At 45.4% G+C, this 14,740-nt stretch overlaps 1 protein-coding gene across 8 annotated transcripts in view; it reads left to right on the forward strand.

Annotated features, from left to right (window-relative positions):
- The window catches only part of LOC134223331 (elongation of very long chain fatty acids protein 4-like), a 65,511-nt gene that overhangs the window by 37,229 nt on the left and 13,542 nt on the right, over positions 1-14,740 (forward strand). For all 8 annotated transcript variants that reach the window (XM_062702485.1, XM_062702483.1, XM_062702486.1 and 5 more), the window contains 2 exons: positions 13,441-13,634; positions 13,698-13,860. In XM_062702485.1, coding sequence (XP_062558469.1) covers positions 13,456-13,634; positions 13,698-13,860 — 342 coding nt within the window. In that variant the 5' untranslated portion in view covers positions 13,441-13,455. The remainder of the gene's footprint in view (positions 1-13,440; positions 13,635-13,697; positions 13,861-14,740) is intronic.

The raw sequence follows: 14,740 nt of genomic DNA on the forward strand, positions 1-14,740 counted from the left end.
ATTTAGGAGCTAACTTTTTGCAGAACCCTTTTCCCTTATCTGAAAGCTCAAAAGTTTGCTTCAGGACCCTCTCTCCTTTCCTGTACGCAGGACAGCTTGGATTCGAACGCAAATTGTACGCTTTGGCGTGCCTCTTATATGCTGCTGACAGATTGGTCTTAATTTCGTCGAACAGCTTCTTTCGCCTATCGGCAACGGCATTCTCCTCATCCTTGTCATCAATCGGTTTATAACTATCGCGAATTCTGCTGTATTCCCTGCCATCGGAAACCTGATTTCGTCCAAAAACAACGAAATAGGGGCTGTATTTCGTCGAATCATGTACAGTGGTTCTAATAGCGTTAGCGACTGACTGGATATCGTCTGCCCAGTGTTTGTGGTCCTTCTTCAGCGTCGCACGGATAGCCGTAGTGATGACCCTGTTTACTCGTTCCGTATTGTTTACCTGAGGATGGTAGGCCGGCGTTAACCAGTGGTTCACGTGGTATGCTTCCAATAAATCCTTGAACCGCTTAGAGACAAATTGGGAACCATTATCGGTGAGAATGATTTCTGGAACACCAAAGAGTCGGAAAATCATGTTTTCCACGAATTCAGCAAGCGAGTTGGCCTTTGCTTCACGGAAAGGCTGGATGAGAACGAACTTACTGAAGACATCAGTGGCCACCAAGAGACATGTGCTCCTATTCTTCCCCGAGGGTGGCAGTGGCCCAACGTAATCCAGGGTTACAAACTGCCACGGGTACTCTACTGGCTTCTGTGCTCCCATCGGCGGCGTCACGTTCACATTGCCCGATTTACTGATCTGACATACTAGGCATTCTCTGCAGTATTTCTTAATCTCCCCATTCATTTTTGGCCAGAAATACCCTTGCTTAATCGCGGCCAACGTCTTTTCGTACCCGAAATGAGCCTTATCATGCTCTCTTTTGATAACTTCCTCCTTCTGCGATTCGGTGGGGAGTTGCTTCCACTCGAACCTAGGGTCGCTCACCCGGTCTTTTACCTTAACGTACCGGTACACCACGCCGTCTACGATTCGGAAGTCTTTATACTTCGTCGGGTTGCTCTGAATCTCCTCCATCAAATCCTCATATTCAGCGTCCGGTTGTGAAGCCGAGATGACGTCGATTTCTACTGCTCGAGACAGGCAATCGGCAGTGATATTTGCCTTTCCTTTCCGATACAGCAAGTCAAAGTCGTACGCCTGTATCCGGAGTGCCCACCTTAACAGCTTCGCGTTTCCCGTCTCTGCTCCCACGTTAAACAGCCACAGCAGACTGCGAGCGTCCGTGATGACGCGGAACTTGGTTCCCTCGACGTAGTGTCGAAAGTGATGAATGGCCGATAGCACTCCCAAGCATTCTTTCTCCACCGCGGAGTATCGTCGTTGTGTCCGATTCAGCTTCTTGCTGAAATAGCTGATTACCCGCGTCTCTCCGTCCTGCTCTTGGACCAAAGCTGCTCCCACTGCGCGATCGGATGCGTCTGATTCGATGGTAAATGTTTTAGTAAAATCAGGATTGCCTAAAATGGGTGCTGAGGTCAGCACCGATTTCAATTCGTTGAACCCGTTTTCTGCCTCTTTGGTCCATATTACCTTCTTGTTTTCCTTGGTCAAAAGGTCCGTGATTGGAGCTGTGATGCGGCTGTAGTCCTTGATGAACCGCTGATAGAATCCAGCCAGACCCATAAGACGACGAATGTCTTCCTGATTCCGCGGTCGTGCATAGTCTAAAATCGACTGGATTCTGGAAACATCTACCGCTAGCCCGTCCTTGTTCAATAGGTACCCAAGGTACATGACCTGTTTCCGACAGAAACGGGATTTTTCTACAGAAATTGTAAGTCCTGCTCGGTTTAGTCTTTCTGCCACTATTCTCAATAATCGAAGATGTTCTTCGAACGTCTCGGAAGCGATGACAATGTCATCTAAATAGACAAAAACGAATGGTTCGAGGTCGAATCCGAGCGCTTTGTCCATCAGGCGTGACATCGTAAACGGCGCGTTCATCACGCCGAACGGAAGAACCTTAAAACGGAACACCCCTTTCGCCGTACGGAATGCAGTGTAGTTTCGACTACCTTCTTTCAGAGGAATCTGAAAGTAGGCGTCCTTAAGATCGATCACTGTAAAGTATTTGGCTTTACCCAATCGTCGGAATATGTCCTGCATATTCCGCATTGGGTAAGAGTCCTTTATTGTGAGTTTGTTGATCTTTCTGGAATCCAAACACACTCGCACTTTCCCGTTTTTCTTACGGACCGGAACGAGTGGATTCGTCCACTCGCTATAGCACTCTTCAATGGCGTCAAGCTGTTTGAAACGTTCTACCTCCGCATTTATTGCCTCTTGTATGTACGGTGAACACTTGTACATTGGAGGATTTCGAGGTTTCACTCCATCCTTCAAGACAATCTCGTGTTCGATGAGATGTGTCCTCCCGAGTCTGCCTTCTGACGTTAGCTCGAACCGTTTTATCACATCTATCAGCTGTGCTCGTTGTCCATCCGTTAATGCATGCTCCGTCTCTATATTCTCCGGATCGGCTACCGTTTCCGTCGGTCCTTCGTAGACCGGAATGTCTAGGGTCTCATCGCTCTCTTCCTGTTCGATCGTCGGTAATTCGGTCGCTGGTTCTAGCGTATAACAGATGACTTCGTTGTCTCTCGGTGCGACGACTTCTACTGTTTCCGGACCATTTCCAATATCAATCATCGGCCGAATGCCGAACGCCTCCCAAAAATCTGCTCCAAGAATCAACTGTCGCGAGATTTCCGGTACCACGATTGTCGGAATAACTTTCGTCATGTTTTTGAAAGTAAATGGAATGTTGGCGTATCCCAGACACCTGTAGTTTGAGCCATCTGCGGTGGAAACTCTAATAGACGCAGGTTGAATTTTCAGGCCGTATCTGTCGATTACTTCTCTTGAATTGAGGACACTTATTCCTGCTCCAGAGTCTAATAGCGCTTCCCAGTCTGTGTCGAAAATCCTTACTCTAATGTGGGGACACTTGCCCACGCGAATCTTAATATGATACACTTCCAATAATGGGTCATATGGAAGGTTTGTCGTAGTTAGTTTGGGAACTTCTTTTGTAGTTTGGATGTTCGCGTTCCCAGACCGACACCCTTCTACTCGTTTCCCCGCTGGTTCCTGGAGCAGTGCTCACAGTTCCGCGTAGTTCTTCCTAAATTGCCGCAGCCGTAGCAAAATACCACTTTTGGCCTGCTACACTGTCTCCATCCGTGTCCTTGAGATTGGCAATTCCAACATATCATCGGCGCTGTAGCTTGATTGCCTTCTTGCTGTTCTTGACCGCTTTGCTGTTGGCCGTGTCTCTCGGGGCCAGTGCTTTGCCTCCGACGATCTCCTCTTTCGTAGCGCCCCCTTACCACGTTGACCGGTACTGAACGGTCGCTGTCGTAATCGCTTTCTTCCGCTTCGATCTGGTTGATAGGCCGCCGAACGTTGCTGTCGTTGGCATGATACTGTAACTGCGGGTCGGCTGCGTCGATTCTGTAGTTTAGTCTCGTAAGTTGCTGTAGGTCCTTCACCTCTACGATCGAGATTTTGGAGCGATAATGCTGCCGCATGTTGTCCCACACTATCTCGAACTTTCTCCGCGTCGACAACGGCCGGGACAGCATTTTATTCAGCTTCTCAATCTCCGTTACGAACGCTATAAAGGACTCGCCTCTCTGCTGCTTACGTTCGTGAATTCTCGAACGGATCCCTTGATCCTTGTTCGGATTCCCAAATCGGTAGACGATATTAGCTTCAAAGACATCCCAAGTGACCAGTTCATCCACAAAGGTAAAGAACCAGTCAGAAGCTGCGCCTTCGAGAAGCATGTGGATGTCACGAAGCAAAATGTCTCTCGACACACCTTCTCGTTCGGCTAACTTCTTCGCTTTATACAGGAAGTTCTCGATCGGCATGCCCCTAGGTTCGCCCGTGAATCGGAGCTTCCATTTCTCGATTCGGTTGTGGTTAATTGGTTCCCGAGGACGTTGCCCGCCATGCTGTGAACGCGCCCAACCTCGATGTTGCGGAATGTTGTTCCTGTAACTCTCATCGTCGCTTGACTGTGAGCTGTCTCTTGGCGGTTGATGTCTTCTGTATCGGTGTCCATCCTCACTAAGGCCTAACGAATCCTGGTGTGGCTGAACTTCACTTTGCCAATAGCTGTTCCGTGGGTCTCTCTGCCTCGGCAGTTCTTGTCGTTTTTCGTTCATTCCTATTTGCCTCTGGTGTTCCTCGTTCGAATGCCTAACCCGATTATCCTGACCATCCCCAGAAAACTTACTCATCAAACACTGCATCATGGCTTTCATTTCATCCCATTCTTGACGCGAGACCACAAACTTAGAATCCTGTGTCTGCCCTGTCCCCTGGTTGATTTGAACGGTTTCTTTGTGAATGGCAACCTTGGAATAATCGAGCGATTTGCGAGGATTATCGAGAATTGGTCTTAATTTCGTCGAACAGCTTCTTTCGCCTATCGGCAACGGCATTCTCCTCATCCTTGTCATCAATCGGTTTATAACTATCGCGAATTCTGCTGTATTCCCTGCCATCGGAAACCTGATTTCGTCCAAAAACAACGAAATAGGGGCTGTATTTCGTCGAATCATGTACAGTGGTTCTAATAGCGTTAGCGATTGACTGGATATCGTCTGCCCAGTGTTTGTGGTCCTTCTTCAGCGTCGCACGGATAGCCGTAGTGATGACCCTGTTTACTCGTTCCGTATTGTTTACCTGAGGATGGTAGGCCGGCGTTAACCAGTGGTTCACGTGGTATGCTTCCAATAAATCCTTGAACCGCTTAGAGACAAATTGGGAACCATTATCGGTGAGAATGATTTCTGGAACACCAAAGAGTCGGAAAATCATGTTTTCCACGAATTCAGCAAGCGAGTTGGCCTTTGCTTCACGGAAAGGCTGGATGAGAACGAACTTACTGAAGACATCAGTGGCCACCAAGAGACATGTGCTCCTATTCTTCCCCGAGGGTGGCAGTGGCCCAACGTAATCCAGGGTTACAAACTGCCACGGGTACTCTACTGGCTTCTGTGCTCCCATCGGCGGCGTCACGTTCACATTGCCCGATTTACTGATCTGACATACTAGGCATTCTCTGCAGTATTTCTTAATCTCCCCATTCATTTTTGGCCAGAAATACCCTTGCTTAATCGCGGCCAACGTCTTTTCGTACCCGAAATGAGCCTTATCATGCTCTCTTTTGATAACTTCCTCCTTCTGCGATTCGGTGGGGAGTTGCTTCCACTCGAACCTAGGGTCGCTCACCCGGTTTTTTACCTTAACGTACCGGTACACCACGCCGTCTACGATTCGGAAGTCTTTATACTTCGTCGGGTTGCTCTGAATCTCCTCCATCAAATCCTCATATTCAGCGTCCGGTTGTGAAGCCGAGATGACGTCGATTTCTACTGCTCGAGACAGGCAATCGGCAGTGATATTTGCCTTTCCTTTCCGATACAGCAAGTCGAAGTCGTACGCCTGTATCCGGAGTGCCCACCTTAACAGCTTCGCGTTTCCCGTCTCTGCTCCCACGTTAAACAGCCACAGCAGACTGCGAGCGTCCGTGATAACGCGGAACTTGGTTCCCTCGACGTAGTGTCGAAAGTGATGAATGGCCGATAGCACTCCCAAGCATTCTTTCTCCACCGCGGAGTATCGTCGTTGTGTCCGATTCAGCTTCTTGCTGAAATAGCTGATTACCCGCGTCTCTCCGTCCTGCTCTTGGACCAAAGCTGCTCCCACTGCGCGATCGGATGCGTCTGATTCGATGGTAAATGTTTTAGTAAAATCAGGATTGCCTAAAATGGGTGCTGAGGTCAGCACCGATTTCAATTCGTTGAACCCGTTTTCTGCCTCTTTGGTCCATATTACCTTCTTGTTTTCCTTGGTCAAAGGTCCGTGATTGGAGCTGTGATCCGGCTGTAGTCCTTGGTGAACCGCTGATGAATCCAGCCAGACCCATAAGACGACGAATGTCTTCCTGATTCCGCGGTCGTGCATAGTCTAAAATCGACTGGATTCTGGAAACATCTACCGCTAGCCCGTCCTTGTTCAATAGGTACCCAAGGTACATGACCTGTTTCCGACAGAAACGGGATTTTTCTACAGAAATTGTAAGTCCTGCTCGGTTTAGTCTTTCTGCCACTATTCTCAATAATCGAAGATGTTCTTCGAACGTCTCGGAAGCGATGACAATGTCATCTAAATAGACAAAAACGAATGGTTCGAGGTCGAATCCGAGCGCTTTGTCCATCAGGCGTGACATCGTAAACGGCGCGTTCATCACGCCGAACGGAAGAACCTTAAAACGGAACACCCCTTTCGCCGTACGGAATGCAGTGTAGTTTCGACTACCTTCTTTCAGAGGAATCTGAAAGTAGGCGTCCTTAAGATCGATCACTGTAAAGTATTTGGCTTTACCCAATCGTCGGAATATGTCCTGCATATTCCGCATTGGGTAAGAGTCCTTTATTGTGAGTTTGTTGATCTTTCTGGAATCCAAACACACTCGCACTTTCCCGTTTTTCTTACGGACCGGAACGAGTGGATTCGTCCACTCGCTATAGCACTCTTCAATGGCGTCAAGCTGTTTGAAACGTTCTACCTCCGCATTTATTGCCTCTTGTATGTACGGTGAACACTTGTACATTGGAGGATTTCGAGGTTTCACTCCATCCTTCAAGACAATCTCGTGTTCGATGAGATGTGTCCTCCGAGTCTGCCTTCTGACGTTAGCTCGAACCGTTTTATCACATCTATCAGCTGTGCTCGTTGTCCATCCGTTAATGCATGCTCCGTCTCTATATTCTCCGGATCGGCTACCGTTTCCGTCGGTCCTTCGTAGACCGGAATGTCTAGGGTCTCATCGCTCTCTTCCTGTTCGATCGTCGGTAATTCGGTCGCTGGTTCTAGCGTATAACAGATGACTTCGTTGTCTCTCGGTGCGACGACTTCTACTGTTTCCGGACCATTTCCAATATCAATCATCGGCCGAATGCCGAACGCCTCCCAAAAATCTGCTCCAAGAATCAACTGTCGCGAGATTTCCGGTACCACGATTGTCGGAATAACTTTCGTCATGTTTTTGAAAGTAAATGGAATGTTGGCGTATCCCAGACACCTGTAGTTTGAGCCATCTGCGGTGGAAACTCTAATAGACGCAGGTTGAATTTTCAGGCCGTATCTGTCGATTACTTCTCTTGAATTGAGGACACTTATTCCTGCTCCAGAGTCTAATAGCGCTTCCCAGTCTGTGTCGAAAATCCTTACTCTAATGTGGGGACACTTGCCCACGCGAATCTTAATATGATACACTTCCAATAATGGGTCATATGGAAGGTTTGTCGTAGTTAGTTTGGGAACTTCTTTTGTAGTTTGGATGTTCGCGTTCCCAGACCGACACCCTTCTACTCGTTTCCCCGCTGGTTCCTGGAGCAGTGCTCACAGTTCCGCGTAGTTCTTCCTAAATTGCCGCAGCCGTAGCAAAATACCACTTTTGGCCTGCTACACTGTCTCCATCCGTGTCCTTGAGATTGGCAATTCCAACATATCATCGGCGCTGTAGCTTGATTGCCTTCTTGCTGTTCTTGACCGCTTTGCTGTTGGCCGTGTCTCTCGGGGCCAGTGCTTTGCCTCCGACGATCTCCTCTTTCGTAGCGCCCCCTTACCACGTTGACCGGTACTGAACGGTCGCTGTCGTAATCGCTTTCTTCCGCTTCGATCTGGTTGATAGGCCGCCGAACGTTGCTGTCGTTGGCATGATACTGTAACTGCGGGTCGGCTGCGTCGATTCTGTAGTTTAGTCTCGTAAGTTGCTGTAGGTCCTTCACCTCTACGATCGAGATTTTGGAGCGATAATGCTGCCGCATGTTGTCCCACACTATCTCGAACTTTCTCCGCGTCGACAACGGCCGGGACAGCATTTTATTCAGCTTCTCAATCTCCGTTACGAACGCTATAAAGGACTCGCCTCTCTGCTGCTTACGTTCGTGAATTCTCGAACGGATCCCTTGATCCTTGTTCGGATTCCCAAATCGGTAGACGATATTAGCTTCAAAGACATCCCAAGTGACCAGTTCATCCACAAAGGTAAAGAACCAGTCAGAAGCTGCGCCTTCGAGAAGCATGTGGATGTCACGAAGCAAAATGTCTCTCGACACACCTTCTCGTTCGGCTAACTTCTTCGCTTTATACAGGAAGTTCTCGATCGGCATGCCCCTAGGTTCGCCCGTGAATCGGAGCTTCCATTTCTCGATTCGGTTGTGGTTAATTGGTTCCCGAGGACGTTGCCCGCCATGCTGTGAACGCGCCCAACCTCGATGTTGCGGAATGTTGTTCCTGTAACTCTCATCGTCGCTTGACTGTGAGCTGTCTCTTGGCGGTTGATGTCTTCTGTATCGGTGTCCATCCTCACTAAGGCCTAACGAATCCTGGTGTGGCTGAACTTCACTTTGCCAATAGCTGTTCCGTGGGTCTCTCTGCCTCGGCAGTTCTTGTCGTTTTTCGTTCATTCCTATTTGCCTCTGGTGTTCCTCGTTCGAATGCCTAACCCGATTATCCTGACCATCCCCAGAAAACTTACTCATCAAACACTGCATCATGGCTTTCATTTCATCCCATTCTTGACGCGAGACCACAAACTTAGAATCCTGTGTCTGCCCTGTCCCCTGGTTGATTTGAACGGTTTCTTTGTGAATGGCAACCTTGGAATAATCGAGCGATTTGCGAGGATTATCGAGAAAATGAAAACCGTCCTCTGATACCACTGGTCCTCCTACTGTTCCACCCCTAGTTTGACCACTCGCTTCCTCATCATTACTATGAATGATTTTATTAATTTGCTGTTTGTATGGTGAAAGCGAGGGACCAAACTGGAAGTTCTGCATAACAGTCTCGACTCTTCTTATTAAATCTCTCCGCAATTTCTTCTCCTCGTCGTTCCTAGCTACCGCTCGTTTAACCCGATACCAGTAGTGGATCACTCGAGATTCAAGTTTAATTTCTACTCTCTTTTCCAATGCCTTAGATAAATTTTCGATTCTACCTTCAACGTGTGCCGCTTCCTCGCTAATGGAGTAGGGCGAACGATAGTTGCGTCCATCTTTCTGATCTTCCTTGAATAAACGTCTCAATGTTCTTTGCCTTCCAGACAAATCAAGCTTAAAAACTTCTTCTGGTTGTTGTCGAATCGCGAGCTCATAATCGATCTTCTCAGAGTTGAGATCTTCGGCTCTGGGAAAAACTTGATTCATATTGAAATAATAGTAGAAAATTCACACCAGAAAAAAATGACACTCCACAAAGATCTACCGCAAATATGTAGTTAAATGAATTAAGTCTAGTATACGTTTCGAGTTACCTTTTTTTAATATTCCAAATTCAAACAGAATAATATAATAAATAACACTCAGCAATAAATAACATAGAACAAGAAAAATAAATTATGAAACAAAAATGTAAATAATATATAATAAATTAACAATGATGTAACAAATATGTAGGTTTATTGAAATAAACATAAATAATAAATATGAATACAGAAAACAAAAATACCATATATTTAAACATAAATTTCCGAAATTTGAGTTCCCTTCCAATGAATTTTCCACTTTCAAAATAAATATGTGCTTTTTCATGCAACAAAAATTCAAACTTGAATATAAAAAGTTATTTTACAAACAATCAGCTACAAAAAATTCCGAAAAAGCCTTGTTTTGTTGGGCGCCAGATATAACGGGTCGGCCAGTAGCGTTTCCGGTTTAGAATTGGGCGGCTTATGCGCCACTCCTGGTAGGAGACCGCCCAACGAGTTTTAGTTGCCCGGCTTGAGACCTTCTTAGGGGAAGGGTCACTTTCCTTAAAGAGAAAGCTGACTGGCTAACCTGCATACGTCCGTCGTACTTCTCGTTTCCGAGCGGACACAACTAATTCCAAAAGATTTCCTCAAATAAATTCTTCTGATATCCGGCCTGGAGACAAAATCATGCAGGCGGGGTTTTCCTCATCGGACCAACCCAAAAAGTTACCCGTTTCACCCCGTCCAAGACTAGAAAGCGGTCCAAAAGTCAAATCAGGCTGACTACCCAGTAAACACAACAACAAAACCTAAATTCGAACACGAAGCGACATAAATTCTTTAAAGGACAGTAACTAAATACATTCAAATTACACGCATTTGGACCAGTCTAACGTCTCAACTCTGGGTTTTATTTCGGCTCCGATTAATTCATACATGGAACACTCAACAAACATTTACATGGATTTTAATGCATTTATTTTATCTCCCTGCATTCGCCTAGGCCTAGCATTTCCCACTGTTTCCCTCTGAGCTATCTGTGTGTGCGTGCAATATTCCTCTCTACTTCTAATTTGTGTACATTCTCTTCACATATCTTCTTTCCTTTTTCTCTTCGCCGGCGGTATCTCCGGCTACGCGACTCTCCTCCTCTAGCTGACTCCGACAACTTCTCCTGCGAGCACACTCTCGCTTCTCACATACGGTGAGCTTCACACGGGAGCCGTATCGAATGGGCTACTGACGACTCACGAAAACAAAAATTGTTGTGCCTCTACTGGGTCACATGGCCATGGACGACACAAACAATTATGCATGCATATTACTCACGGTTTTGCTTAGCGAGTTTGGAGCGGACCTACGGATGGGGCCGGAGCTGCATTGCGCACTACTCCGGGCCAGAAACTCACGCCGACGGACGGCGTATTGCGTCGATGTTGTACGGTCACTCACTTCCTTCGGTGCGCGGGCTTACGGATGGGGCCGGAGCTGCATTGCGCACTACTCCGGTCCAGAAACTCACGCCGACGGACGGCGTATTGCGTCGATGTTGTACGGTCACTCACTTCCTTCGGTGCGCGGGCTTACGCATGGGCGCGGTACAAGCGTCCGTCCTGGCGCGCAAAGCAGATTGTTGAGGCGCCGTCGGTAGTGCTATGATGACGACGACAACGGCGATCTGCTGCTATGCGGTTGGAGGTACGATGCAACTTGATTGGATGCTGTTTGCGGTGGGTTGGCTTCGCCTGCCAAAGGTGCGCTTTTGATGGTACGCAACCTTCTCCGGCCAAGTGTACCCCGGGAATCTTTGTAGCCGATGCGTGGGGTCAAAAGACGGTCTTATCGGATTGGTGTAGTGTGTCGGCTTCGCCAATTTAATGCTGCCACGGACCTAATTGTACACACGCACGATGTTTGAGAACTATCTAATATTTTAAAAATGTCACAAATTACCTTTCTTAACATGGATCTACGCACACACAATATACAATCAACTGACTGAATTGAGCTTTTCTAACTTAGGCTCGACTAGAGGAAAACAAAGAACGTATATTAGCTAGTAACCTACTAAGAAACAATGTCACTTTTACCTTACAAAACTCACTACGGCACGGAACAAAATTGACCGCTTTTGCCTCTTCCACGGATCGGAACAAAGTGAACGATTCCGGGCTAGAAAAATCCTTAGATACCGCGAAATTTTAGACATTGTCTCCAGAGTTCGTGAAATTCAACGAAGTCGAAATTGGCGAACCCAATTTATCCACGAAATCCCTCAAAATCGTGCATCTCATTCCCACAGACGATTCAAATTAGCCAGTAAGCTTGCTCGCTAAGAATCGTGCCAAGCGTGGAATGCCGGACAAGCCAAAGGTCAACGCAACTTCAAAAGACCGGCGTGCGGGTCGTTGGCCGCAAGCCACGCGCTGCTTTTGGCGTCATGATGCGCTATATGCTGGCTAAACCCCATGTGTTTCCTTGGTAGCTGACTGTAGGGAACTCATAATACTCAATTCTTAGCGTAGGTAACTCAATGGCGTACTTCTTCTAGACTATTCTTGCGGTGATCCAAGACAAAGATTTATTTCAAAAGACGCAACTATACATGCAAAGTTTTATAATTTAAATAAATAACGAAATAAATATATTTACAGAGATAAACTAAACATTGAAATAAATAAATAAATAAATATGGCGTACTTGCTACAAGATTCTAAAAAAAATCATTCGGGAATCTGAACATAATCCGATCAGGGTCAAAACAAAAGATAGAAAAGAAAAACAGAATCATTCTAGAATTCTAAAGAGTATCCATTCGCGAGATTCGGGACAAAATCTTTTCGGAATTTGTATGAGATTTTCAATAGAGTCCGCTTAGAATTCTGTTTGAGATTCTGAAAAAAATCGATTGAATGTTCTGTACAGAACCTATTTGCGATTCTTCAAAGAATTCGAATGGTATTCTGAACAGAATCTATTTCTGATAGTCAACGTAGTTTCTGGAGGTAATAATCCACTAAATTTGGTGATCACTGGTTTAATCAAACAACCATCGCTTTTGATGCTGTTCATAATTATCTCAAATGCCCTTTATGCCGAATGACCTTAGGCCAAATATCGTTATGCCCGCTTTTTTCAGAGATATGTAATTTTCAGGGAAATGTCATATTCTGAGAAAAGTGTTTCATTTTCGGAAAATATCATTTACGATTAAGTCATTTTGAAGAAAATGCTATTTCCGGGAAAATGTTATTGTCGAGGATTTGCTATTTTTGAGGAATTCGAACTTATAATACTTATAATAATAGGGAGTTTAAATTATGTTTAAAGGGTTTAGAAGTAACACCAAATTGTTCGAGTTCTAAACAATTCCCAACACCAAAAACCATTAGCATTCTCAAAGTCCCTCTCAATCTCTCTATAATCGTTTCCTTTGGCTAGAGAATACATGTTGCAAATTTGGTTCAAATTGCGATACAAGTTATACTAAACTGTTTGTTTGATAAATATACCCTCCCTCTCATCTATGACACTCCTACCCAGTCTGATGTCGTCTTCCTAAGACAGAGAATATGGGTTCTAAATTTGGTGGACATTGGTAAATGGATTCAGAAGTTATACTGAATTGATCGATAAATAAACAATACCCCTCCCTCACACCCTCCCTTTTAAAATGACCTACCACTATTCACTAAAACCGTTTGCTTAGGACAGACAATATTTGATCCAAATTTGGTTGAAATCGGACATGTGGTTCAGGAGTTACATTGAGTTGATCGATAACTAAACAATACCCCTTCTCCAACACCCTTCCCCTTTTCAATAACGAATCGTCGTCTCCTCAAGATGAAGAACGTGTATTCCAAATTCTGTTGAAATCGGCCAAGGGGTTCAGAAGTTACACTGAGTTGATCGATAACTAAACAATAAACGATAACTCATCAAGGATTCAGAATATATACAAAATCTCGTTTTGGTTTAGTTGGAAACTGGTATCACTACAAATGCAAATCAAAGCGAAAAATACTGTAATTCTTTTATTTATACAAGCAGATCGAATTCAACTAAAATCACGACAACATTTCCTTAATTTCAGATATTCTCAGCCAGTATGCCAAATGACACAGATCGCATACCATTCTACGACGTGTTCGGATACTACGAATGGACCCTCACTCTTGCAGATCCCCGAACCAAAGGATGGCTGCTAGTGGACTCTCCAGTCCCGACGCTACTGTGCGTTTGCGGATATCTCGTCACAGTTTGGGCTGGCCCTAAACTAATGCGAGAGTAAGTGGTATTCATACTAAAAAGCATCCAGAAACAATTGAACATATTATAAATTCGTTTCAGCCGAAAACCATTCGACCTCACCCCAGTACTGATACCTTATAACCTAGTGATGGCCCTCCTGAATTTGTACATATGTGTTCAACTATTCGTCGGTTCCACGCAGCTGGGATACAGCTACATCTGCGAACCGTGCAAGCAGAGCTTCAGCACTCCGGAGATGAGGGTAAGGTTCAGCTGCATCTAACTGCAAGCTAATATAACAGCTTCATCAATCAATGGGACAAAATGAAATGCTGATATGCTAATTAAGTCAAGGAAATAAATCCTTCCTTCATGACGTCCATTCATCAGTTCGAGTGCACCACAGTGCATATTGCAAAAATGTGGCAAAGCATGACAAAAGGTGTCAGAGAGCGAATTGCTTCAGATCATTTGAAGTGCTTTCAGATGTAACCCGCGGTCTGGTCCAGCTGTTATATAAGCTTTTATAGGGAGAAAGTAACGACGGCTTCTTTTATGTCAGAAAATGTCGAACTAGAAATTCATTCAGTTGAGATTTCAAAATTATAAATTAAATGTAGAAAAACAGATTTCATTAACTTTTAGAATCTATAATAATGTCATAAAGGCTAATCCAAAATCATCCTTCCATGCTTTTCCAAATGGTTTCGAATCAAATTAACTTGGGCTCGTGGTCATTAATTACGAAACATATCTCATGTGTCCCTACCAAGTGCATCTCGAGACGTTCTCATCTTCTTCGCGAAGCCCGTTACTTAATTCGTATCCTCTGTCGTATGCGATAATAATTTATCAATCGAAAATTATCGTTGACATACATACTTCTCCACGCGACCTGCTGGTCGCCCTTCGTCAAGCTCAGCATCCCATCGCGCCACTTCATGGCAGGGGTGGATGCTGCGCTGCCCTCTCCTTCATCGCCATTTATCTCCGTCTTTCTTCGAAAGCGACCTTCTTGACACTCATTATGCCGACCAAGGTCCGAACAGGCTCGGGGTACCTCGAGGTGCTTTTTCTTGCACACAAGGATTTTTTAATTTGTCGTTTTACTTTTTTTTATTTCACTTTTTTGGGAGGTCAAG

Source organism: Armigeres subalbatus, chromosome 3, assembly GCF_024139115.2.
Source record: "Armigeres subalbatus isolate Guangzhou_Male chromosome 3, GZ_Asu_2, whole genome shotgun sequence".
Classification (NCBI taxonomy): Eukaryota; Metazoa; Arthropoda; class Insecta; order Diptera; family Culicidae; genus Armigeres; species Armigeres subalbatus.